This window comes from Equus quagga, chromosome 13 (assembly GCF_021613505.1).
Source record: "Equus quagga isolate Etosha38 chromosome 13, UCLA_HA_Equagga_1.0, whole genome shotgun sequence".
Taxonomy (NCBI): domain Eukaryota; kingdom Metazoa; phylum Chordata; class Mammalia; order Perissodactyla; family Equidae; genus Equus; species Equus quagga.
In genome coordinates this window covers 95,381,672-95,392,831 of record NC_060279.1, presented here as the reverse complement: position 1 = coordinate 95,392,831, position 11,160 = coordinate 95,381,672, and the positions used below count along the sequence as shown (strand labels likewise).

At 40.3% G+C, this 11,160-nt stretch overlaps 1 protein-coding gene and 1 pseudogene across 1 annotated transcript; both read left to right on the top strand.

Moving 5' to 3' along the window:
• Positions 1 to 11,160, top strand: part of LOC124250373 (carcinoembryonic antigen-related cell adhesion molecule 1-like) — a 52,546-nt pseudogene that overhangs the window by 22,696 nt on the left and 18,690 nt on the right.
• Positions 36 to 11,090, top strand: LOC124251369 (C-X-C motif chemokine 17-like). The gene is made up of 4 exons (XM_046684125.1): positions 36 to 224; positions 6,901 to 6,981; positions 7,634 to 7,735; positions 10,680 to 11,090. The coding sequence occupies exons 1-4, from the start codon at positions 146 to 148 to the stop codon at positions 10,775 to 10,777; spliced, it is 360 nt and encodes a 119-aa protein (XP_046540081.1). The 5' UTR covers positions 36 to 145; the 3' UTR covers positions 10,778 to 11,090.

Below are 11,160 nucleotides of genomic sequence, written 5' to 3'. Positions count from 1 at the left end.
CTCTAAAGGGAACACTGGCCTGGGATTAAAGCACAGACCGCCAAGCCAAGTATCAAGGTCTGAGCCGTCCCAAGAAGTGGGCAGCCTCCAACTGGGAACCTTCCACACCCTCTTCAAGTGAGTTAGAGCAGCACCAACAGTCACCATGAAAGTTCTAATCTCTTCCCTTCTTCTGTTGCTGCCCCTAATGCTGATGTCTGTGGTCTCTAGCATTCCAAATCCAGGTAAGTGAGATTAATTTCCTATAAAGGGGAACAAGGGGGGAGAAAATATGGCAAAACAGAAAAGGTGACAAAAAACATGCATTGAAATGTAGCCCCTTTCAGCTACAGGGATTTGGGGCAAGTTAGCCTATCTCAGTGCCCATTTTCTCATTTGTAAAAAAGAGAAAACTGTGTTTCAAAGAATGTTATGAGAGTTAAATGAGATAATGTATATGACAATGTCTGAAACTGTTGCTGGCAAAAAAAGAAAATAAAATACTGGCTCAACAAAGATTTGCTCCATTACCTTTACCCCAATTCCCTTTCCAGCAGAGCAATGAGTTTCCCCCAGGCCAGTCTTAGTTTTGGTGGTGTAAAGGTGTTGAAGGCAATGGTACATTCGTAGAAGATAAGGAAGTACTTGCTTATATTCTTTATAGTGCACCAGACATGCCACCAACAATTTTTAATACTATTTAATGATTAAATAACTAACTAGAAAAATCCCATCAGCAGATAACATTCATATTTGAAGCATTAACCATACCGAGCTCAGTTCCAACAGCTCACCTTTTGGGAAGTAGACCTTTGGTTAGGGGTGCCGAACGGGCTCCAGTTTCACTACAGCTCAAGTGGCACAGCCTTTAGCAGAACAACCACGCAGAAGAAAGCTCATCTTCACGTATATTTCTACTCAGAAAAATAATCTCCACAAGGGCTACTTTAAGGTGAAATAGCTTTGTTAGACATTAAGCATCAATTCAGTCCTTAAAATCAAGAAGTTCACCATACTACATGCCAATATCGAACTTTCCTCCCTTACAGAGAGAGCTCTCTGGAAGCCACTGGGCCCCATAGCCCTAGAGCCTAGACTAACCTTCTGGAAAGGAAGGCTTTTCCATCTCTATGACAGACACTAAATCTGAAGTCCTCAGTTTGGAATCAAAGCTCTAACCACAATCTACCTTTCCAGCCCACCCCCTCCACTCACGGACCAACGGTTCCGCCACACCTAAACCACACTGTTGGCTGTTCCCTGAACAGTCTTGTGCTTTCCTGCTAGCTCTACTTTGTTCATACACCCAGCTCAAAATCACCTCCTCCCCAGAGCCTCCGTTGATTCGTTCCACGACCAGATGTGAGCTCTCCCTCCTGTGAACATGCTTAGTCCTAACTTGACTCTCTCTCTCTGCACTTATCATATTCTGCCTGACACTGAAATTGCTGCTGTGCCTCTCCTGCCTCCACTCCCTGCCCCTCTACACTGGAATCTCCTTGGTGGCACAGTCTGATGTATTGTTTCCAGATCCCTCTCATTATCGAGCATAGCACTCAGTTAATATTTTCTAAGTAAAAGAATAAATCCTCTGGTTACTAAGTTCAAAATGCTGCCCTTGGAAAACTCTACACCCGGGATTGATAGCAGCTCTGTTGACATTTATGGTTGGCTAATTCTTTGCTTGTGGTGTTGTTCTGTGCATTGTAAGATGTTTAGCAGCATATGTGTGGCCTCTACCCACTGGATGCCAATAGCATCCTCTCCATGCCTCCCCCCAACCCCCCAGTTAGGAGAGCCAAAAATACCTCAAGACATTGCCAAATATCCCCTGGAGCAGGAAACCACTCCCCCTGCTCTACATCTCTCTAAACCACCGCTCTATATCAATAGTTCTCGAACCTGGCTATGTGTTTAGACTTACCTAGGCCTTTACACCCAGCCTTGAAGTCAAGGGAACTGAGATCCAGATCCTGGCTCAGCCTCTTTGCAATCCTGGGGAAAATGCTTAACTTTTTGGAGCCTCAGTTTTATCATCTTAAAATGAATAAAATGCCACTTAGCACATAGAATTCTTGTGAAGATTAAATGATCTATAATGTAGACATAGTCAGGCTTCAATAAATGGACTGAGCAGAATTTCTAAGTAGCTCCTAGAGCACAAGGGCAATGAACTGGGGAAAGCTCACTGTGCCACCAGGTGGTGTGATTACAAACCACATCGGATTCACAGTGCTGGCTCAATTTTCACAACACCTGAGGAAGTCTGGCTAGAGGAAATGACATGCTCCACCCACCCCCTAAAAATAATATCTGATCTAAATTTATCTCTTAAAATAACTACATACATGCTCAGTATGCTTGTCATAGGACAGAGGGGAAAAATAGATGAGAATATGTGGGAAAATTAGGAAATAAATTACTTATAATAATAGATTACTCCTTACTTATAATATCACTTATTAATTATAAAATTACTTATAATAATAGCTGATATATGTTAGGCTATCCTATGTGGCAGGCATTGGACTAAGCACATCACACATATTACCTCATTCTGACCTCACTGAAATCTAACGTATTTTTTCTTTTTGAGGAAGATTAGCCCTGAGCTAACTACTGCCAAACCTCCTCTTTTTGCTGAGGAAGACTGGCCCTGAGCTAACATCCATGCCCATCTTCCTCTACTTTATATATGGGACGTCTACTAAGCATGACTTGCCAAGCAGTGCCATGTCCGCGCCCGGGATCCAAACAGGCGAACCCCGGGCCGCCGAAGCAGAACGTGTGCACTCAACCATTGTGCCACCAGGCCGGCCCCTTAGTGTGTTTTTGTTTTATTCATTACTTTTCATTTTACAGACTTAAAAAATATTGTAAACGTAATCAGAGTTTCAATGCATCCTTCATTCAGTTTTTTCAAATAACATCTTACATAACCTTAATACGATTATCAAAACCAGGAAATTAGCATTGATGTAATACTACTAACTAATGTACAAGTATTCAAATTTTGCTAATCACTCCATTAATGTCTTTCTTCCTGGCTCAGAATCCAACCCAGAATCCTACAATGAATAAAGTTATCAAGCCTCTTTAGGCTCCTCCAATCTAGGGTAGTTTCTCAGCCTTCCTTGTCTTTATGACCATGACACTTTCGAAGAGTACTGGTCAGTTATTTTGTAGAATGTCCCTCAATTTGTGTTTGTCTGATGTTTCCTCATGATTAAGTTCAGATAATGCATTTTTGGCAAAAATATCACAGAAATGATGTGTGCCTTCTCGGAGTATCCCATCAGAAGGTCCATGATATCAATAACTCTCATTACTGGTGATGTTAACTTTGAACACTTGGTTAAGAGGGTGTCAGCCATGTTTCTCTACTGTAAAGTTACTATTTTTCCCATTGTAACCAATAAGAATCTTGTGGACAGATACTCTGAGATGATGCGAATAGCCTGTTTCTTCTCATCATAATTTTGTCCATTAATTTTTAAAGCCCATTGATGATTCTTGCCTACAACAAGTGTTACTGTGGTGCTGGCCAAATGGTGATTTTCTGTTTACATCATTCCTTCTACAGTTATTAATCTCACTATACTATAAGAAAGAGCTGTTCCTTCTCTTCCATTTATTTATTCAATTATTTATTTATATAAGTAAAGATTCATAAATCTTTGTGGATTATTATCCATTACTATCATTATTTATTATGTTGCCCATATTGTCTCAAAATTGGCCATGGAGAGCTCCTTCAAGTTCTGTCTTTTTCACATATCATTTGCTTTGCAAATGCTGACTTTCTGACACCACAAGATGTTCCAGACTCATCTTGGATGAAATTTCCTGCCCCGGCTCTGGAATCAGCCATTTCTCCAAGGACCCCTGGTTCCTTACATGGGAGAATGGTATTCACAAACCATGACACTAGGTATGGCCCATTGCTACTAGGTGCTAGTCCTTCCAGGCCCTCTAGTGGACAGAGCTAGAAACAGACGCATGCATACACACACTAATGTGCTATTAGCCCTGTTTTACAAATTAGGTAAATGAGGCACAGAAAAGTTAAGCAACTTGTCCAAAATCACAAAGCTAATATGTAGTGGAACTGAGAAGTCAAAATAACGATGGATCTACCGTAAATCCTCATAAGTGGAACTAACTTCTTTACACATGTAAGTCAGCAGCAAGCAACAAGCCTAGCATTCCAGCATAGACTCTCTCTTTGGGAAAAAACTAGAAGTCCATGAAAACAACCACAATAACCATCACGTACTGAACACTTACTTGGGCACTGAGCACTGGGCACACACAGTAACTCATTTACTCCTAACTCTGCAAGGTGGATATTATTATCCCCCTTTCAAAAATCAGAGAACCAAGACCAAAGAAGCTAAGTGACTTATCCAAGACTACAGAGCTCAATGAGAGAACAATAGTTGATCCCAGTTCTCTCTGGATATAAAGTCCATGCTTATTCCACTGTATCATTATTTTCCAAGTTTGATTTTAGGTAGAACATAAATTAGCGTTTATTTTAATACATGTTAGAAAAAAATCTAAGCATATACCAAACCCATAACCTCACAGATAATATCGCATAGGATGAGGCTGTTTTGTAAATTAAATTTATTTAAAGAAAAAGTATGAAGTAAATAAGAGTAAAGGTGGTACAAGCTAAAGCAAAAATCATACATGTCTGAGGGTTGGGAGACATTAGACTGTAGTAACGTGCAGCTTCGTTCTCAGTTACACCATGAAGTTAGGGTTATCAGAACTGCAGAAAGAAAAACAGACTAAGAATCTTGGACCCGGGTTTAGGTCCAGCTGTGTCACCATCACCTTTGTGAATTTGGGCATTTCATTTGCTCTCTCTGGGCCTCAGTTTCATCATGTGAAATAAAAAGAGATAGTGAATTAATTAATTGGTACTACCTTTCTAAAATCAATTTGGTAATAATATCAAGAAACACAAGGCTGTTCTTAACTTTTGACCCACTAATTCCACTTTGGGAATCTTGACGAAGACAATTAATCCAACATTTGGAATACAGTTACAAGCACAAAGAAATTTATCAAGATCCTAAAAAATCTAAATATTCAGCAATGGGAGAACAATTAAATAACGCAGAGCACATATACTTGTTGGGAGTGTTATGCAATCATTTAAAATGTCTATTATGAAGACAATATAGCAACATGCTTACTATAAAGTAAACAGAAAGAAATCTGCTCACATGCTATTGTTATCACCATATACAGAAAACCATATGCAGGAAACATGGCAAAATACCAACAGTTGGTAAGAATAAAGACTTCTTTATTAGTCCTTTCCAAATTTTCTCTAATATAATTACATTTAGAATGAAAAAAACTTCTCTATGAAGGGATTCAGCTAAATAATCTCCAAGATTCCTTCTGGCTCTAATGTCCTGTGGCTTTCCTCTGGAACTAGGCGTACAGGTCAGGTGAGAGAAAACTATTAGAAAAGTTGGGATGGCAGGGGCTACGGATGCCTGTTTAAATTATTTTAACAGCACTCAAAACAGCACATGAGAACATTTGGAAACCAGCACTTTGAGAAATGATGCAACACCCCCATCTGTGTGACAGAAAGGGCACGAGTCTGGGAAATAGGAGACCTGGACTGAACCAGATGATCTCTGAGGGCCCTCTCTAGACAACTTGTCCAAACGCTTACTGAACGAACATTTACCAAGTGCCTACCATGGGTTGGGAACCATGTAGCTGAATTACTACTGAGCCACTGATTCAGAGTCTAAAGAGGGAGAAAGATTTTTCGTTTGCTAGGGCTGCCATAACAAAATACCACAGACTGGGTAGCTTAAACAAAAGAAATTTATTTTTTAACAGTTCTGGAGGCCAGAAGTCCAAGATCAAACTGCTGGCAAGCTTGGTTTCTTCTGAGGCCTCTCTCCTTGGCTTGTAGATGCCCCTACTTGCTATACTGTCACATGGTCTTTTCTCTGTTCATGTACATCCCTGATGTCCCTGGTGTCTCTTTGTGTGTCCAAATATCTTCTTCTTAAGAGGACTACAGTCACATTGGGAGAGGGCCAACCATAATGGCCTCATTGTAACTCAATCACCTCTTTAAAGCCCATGTCTCCAAATACAGTCATTCTGAGGTACTGGGGGTTAGGCCATCAACATGAATTTTGGGAGGACACAATTCAGTCCACAACAGATTTTAAGCAACAAACTATAACTGTGCAATAATACAGGTACATTCAAATGAGAAGAGGAACCATGTAAAGGCTGACAGAAAGTATGAGAAACTATTAGGCAAAGAAAGCATCACCTGGGCCCAGTTCTAGCTCCAGAATCTCAAGTCTATAAACCATCATCTTTGATTGTCATAAAATACTTTAGGTATCACAAAATGGGAAGAAGATAGCATCAGGTGATAAGACAGACTTGAATAGAGACAAAAAGAGGAATGGATTTGTTCCAGAGGAACAAAGGTAAATACCATCCTCTTATACTTGAACTGGGATTATGGATTCAAATACAGCAAACTTGGAGGTCAGGTAAAAATCCTGACAGGTTTATGGGATAATGTGCTCCTTGCTCTCATTCCTTAAGTCATGAAGATTTTAAAGTGTGTGTGAGTGGGGAGTGGGAAGGTGTAAAGTCTTGATTGACCCCAACCTTTTGTCCTCTCTTCCACCTAAAGCTATTCTTTATCCATCTACCTCCAGTTAAGCTTTTCTCTAGGCCAGATTTAAACCTCAATTCCTTATCCATTTAAAATACTCCTCTCTTGAAGTACCCCAGGTCCCTGAGCAAAAATGGAAGAGAAATGGAACTGCACTGACTTAGTAACACAATGCTGGGGGACCACTTCTGTTGGCCATTTCCTTTTCCAGTGCCTAGAAGTGACCTTTTTCCTTCTGACAGGGGTTGCCAGACGTCACAGGGACCAACACCAGGCTTCTGGGAGGTGGCTCAAGGCCGATGGCCAAGAATGTGAGTGCAAAGGTCAGTAACTCAGCATCAACCACAGCAATGCACCATCATGATCCCAACTCTCTCCCTTGAGTCCCCCCGAGACCAGTGCAGATGTTATCTGAGCTCATTTCACCCATTCCCTTCTCTAACAGCCCACCACATGCAGCACCAATGCTTGCTTTCTTCCTGAGTCTCAGGCAAGAGCTGGACTCCTCCAAGTTCAGGGGAGAGCTGAGTGAATCTCTGGCTGCCCTCTCCCCCTGACCCTTTTCCCCAAGAACTCAGGACTGCCTTCCAAAAGCTTCCAAGATCTTATTCTCAACCTTATTTTACTCAAAATAAGAAATCAGAGAGGCAAAATGGCTTACCTGTGGTACTGCAGCCACTAAAGGCAGACACCCAGATCTTATTCCTCATTTTCTGGTCTCCCTAATGATATCCTGATGCCCCCTCCAAAGCTGCCACGAAATTCTTGCCAATACAGCTCAGGCAAAACAACTCAGAAGTCCTGGGGCTAATATAACTGGATACCTCTAATGCTCTGTGTCTATCCTTTTCCCCATCCCACTGCAGTACGAAACAGGAACTGAAAAGAAAGGAAGATGGCAAGTAAAGCCTTGCCCTACACCCTACTCTTAAACTTATTAACCCTACCATCTAAGCAGCAACCTTGTTATTTCAGATTGGTTCCTGAGAGCCCCTAAAAGAAAACCCATGACAGTGCCTGGACTGCCACAGAAGCGGTGTCCCTGCGATCATTTCAAGGGCAATGTGAAGAAAACCAGTAAGTTTCAAAAGAATGACCTTCCTCAAACCCTCTGGGTATCGACCAGGGATGAAGCAGGGGTTGAGAATAAACAGAGGTGAAATAAAGACCAGGATTAACTCACATCTCAGCCCTTTCTACTCAGTGTCAACTTGTTGGGAAACAGGAAGAGGAAGAAAAGCAGGACAAGATTCTCTTAATACCAGAAAGGGTTAAACAAATTCTTAGACTTTAGAACCGCATTGCTTATTAAAGTGGAGGAAGATGGGCTGTGGGGGACCTGGTAATTGATCTCTGAAGATGACATGAGTGTCAGCATCAAACAGAATTTGATTCCCCTCTAGACTACCAATTTTTAAATGTCATAAAAAGTAAATTGGAAAATGTTAATCTGATTGATATTATGATATTATCAAGAATGGGATAAATCAGGATCCCCATCATTACTGATGGAAGTAAAATACAATTTGGTAGTACTTATCAAAAATTTAAATGTGTGTACCTTTTCACCCAGTAATCTCACTTCAAGAAATCTCTAGTATGTAATATTTGCATGGGTACTCAAAGATATGAGTATAAGAATATTAATTATACCAATATTTGCATCAACAAATAAATGAAAATAAAAATTGTTCATCAAAAGCAAATTGGGGGACCGGCCCAGTGGTGCAGCGATTAAGTTTGCACATTCTGCTTCGGCAGCCCCAGGCTCACAGGTTCGGATCCCAGGTGCAGACCTATGCATTGCTTGTCAAGCCATGCTGTGGCAGGAGTCGCTCATAAAATAGAGGAAGATGGGCACAGATCTTAGCTCAGGGCCACCCTTCCTCAGCAAAAAAGAGGAGGATTGGAGGCAAATGTTAGCTCAGGGCTAAACTTCCTTAAAAAAAAAAGCAAATTGTGCAATTGTGCAGTTGTCAAAAACAATGAGGTAAATCATTATGTGTTGATCAGAAAGATATCCACAACATAGTAAATGAAAAAAAGATGCAGAACCACTACTTCATACTCTTCATGAAAATAAATTCCAGGATTAAAGATCTAAATTTAAAAGATAAACTTATAAGGGAATATAGGAGAATATATTCATGACTTTAGGAAAGATTCCTTAAATAAGATACAAAAAGTAAAAGCCCTAAAAGAAAAGATTAATAAATCTGACTTCATTGAAATTAAGAAATTTTGGTCATCAAAAGAATCAAATGACAATCTAAAAGTAGGAGATGATATCTGCCACATATATAACTGACAAAGGATTAATATTCAGAATATAGAAAGAATTCCTAGGCAGGCAGGCAACACAACAGACAAATAGGCAAAAGACTTAAATATATTTTGGAAACAAGGAAATCCAAACAGCTCATAAACATAGGAAATGGCACTCAACCTTACTAGTAAGTGGGAAAATGCAAATTAAAATCAAACAAATATCACTAGATAGCATCAGAGTGGCAAAAATGTTAAAGTCTGACAATACCAAGTATTGACAAAGAGCAGAACAGAGAAATTCTCATATCCTGGTAATGGGAGGGTAAATCACTTGGAAAAAGTGCTGGCAGTTATCTGCTAAGGTTTGAGCTTTGTGACCAAGCAACTCCACTCTCAGGTATATACTCCAAAGCAATGCAGCCTTATATGCACCAGGAGACATGTACAAAAATTGCATAGCAGCATTGCTCATAACTACCCCACACTGAAAACTTTCCAGTGAATAAATGAATGGTGGTGCATTCAAATATTGTATATCAGGGAGAATGAACAAACACATAAAAATGTAAACGAATCTTTCAAACATAACGTTGAGGAAAAAAAAACAAGATACAAGAAAATAGCTATAGTGTGATTTCATAAAGTTCAAAAACAGGCAAAATTTAACTAACATATTTAGAAATACATAAGTGAGTGGTAAAACAATAAAGAAATGAAAGTAAATTCTTATTATAAGAGTCAAGACTACCTCTGTGAGGGGGAGAGGGAGGACAGTAATCAGAAAAGGAGTCTAGGGTCCAGCCCCGAGGCCAAGTGGTTAAGTTCCCGCATTTCACTTCAGGGTCCAGGGTTTCACGGGTTTGGATCCTGGACATGGACATGGCACCACTCATCAAACCATGCTGAGGCAGAGCCTCACATAGCGCAACCAGAAGCACCTACAACTGGAATATACAACTATGTACTGGGGAGCTTTGGGGAGAAGGAAAAAAATTAATTCATTAAAAAAATTTTAAAAAAATAAGATTGGCAACAGATGTTAGTTCAGGTGCCAATCTTAAGAAAAGGAGGCAATAGGGGCTGGCCCCGTGGCCGAGTGGTTAAGTTCGCGCGCTCCGCTGCAGGCGGCCCAGTGTTTCGTTAGTTCGAATCCTGGGCGCGGACATGGCACTGCTCATCAGACCACGCTGAGGCAGCGTTCCACATGCCACAACTAGAAGAACCCACAACGAAGAATACACAACTATGTACCGGGGGGCTTTGGGGAGAAAAAGGAAAAAATAAAATCTTTAAAAAAAAAAAAAAAAAAAGAAAAGGAGGCAATATTCTATTTCCAGGCCTGGGTACCAGTTTCATGAATATCTGTCTCATAACTATTTATTGAACTGCATATATGAGTTTTTATGGACCTCTATAGACGTATCATTTTTGCAATAATAAAAGATTTGTTAAAGGTGCAGAGCAAAGCAGTATGTATAGTATAATCTCATTTTTGCTTTTTAAAGTAAACCATTACATTTACATATAAAAGATATGGAAGACTATGGAGTAAAATATTAATAGTAGTTAACTCTAGAGAATGGAGAGTGGAGGTTGGAGTAACGGATCATCCTTTCACTTTTTACTGGATATATTTTTTATTTTAATTTTTTCCATGGCACAAGTATTACTACTAAAATTTTAAAAGCTCTCATAAAAGTTAAATTCTTAAAATGTTTTTAACACTAGTCTCTCCCCTTTATTTTCACCCTAGGGCACCGAGGGCACCACAGGGAGCCAAACAAGCGCTCCAGAGCCTGCCAGCAATTTCTCAAACAGTGTCAGCTAGCAAGCCTTGCTCTGCCTTTGTAGGAGCTCTGAGAGCCCACTCTCCCAACAAAACACTCTCAGTCAAGGGACAGTGAGTGCACCTGGAGGATGCTCATTTCCCACCTCAAGCTCCCCCTCCCTGTCTCCACTCCAGTGGTCTCAGGAAGCATTTTCCCAAGGTTATTGCTCCCTCTAGTGCCTTCTGCTCTCCTCAGTCTTTTCCCATGCCCTCCCTTTACCCAGGCTTAAGCTTAATTACCTGAAAAAAAAAAAACCCAGGAAACCCCAGTTTCCTAGCTGGTCCCACCAACCAGGCAAGTAGCACACAGAGGTCAATAAATATTTTTAAATGTAATAGGTTAAACTCATTTCTTTCAAATGGGGTCTGGCAACTCACATTCAATCCAGATGATCCACTGTTCACT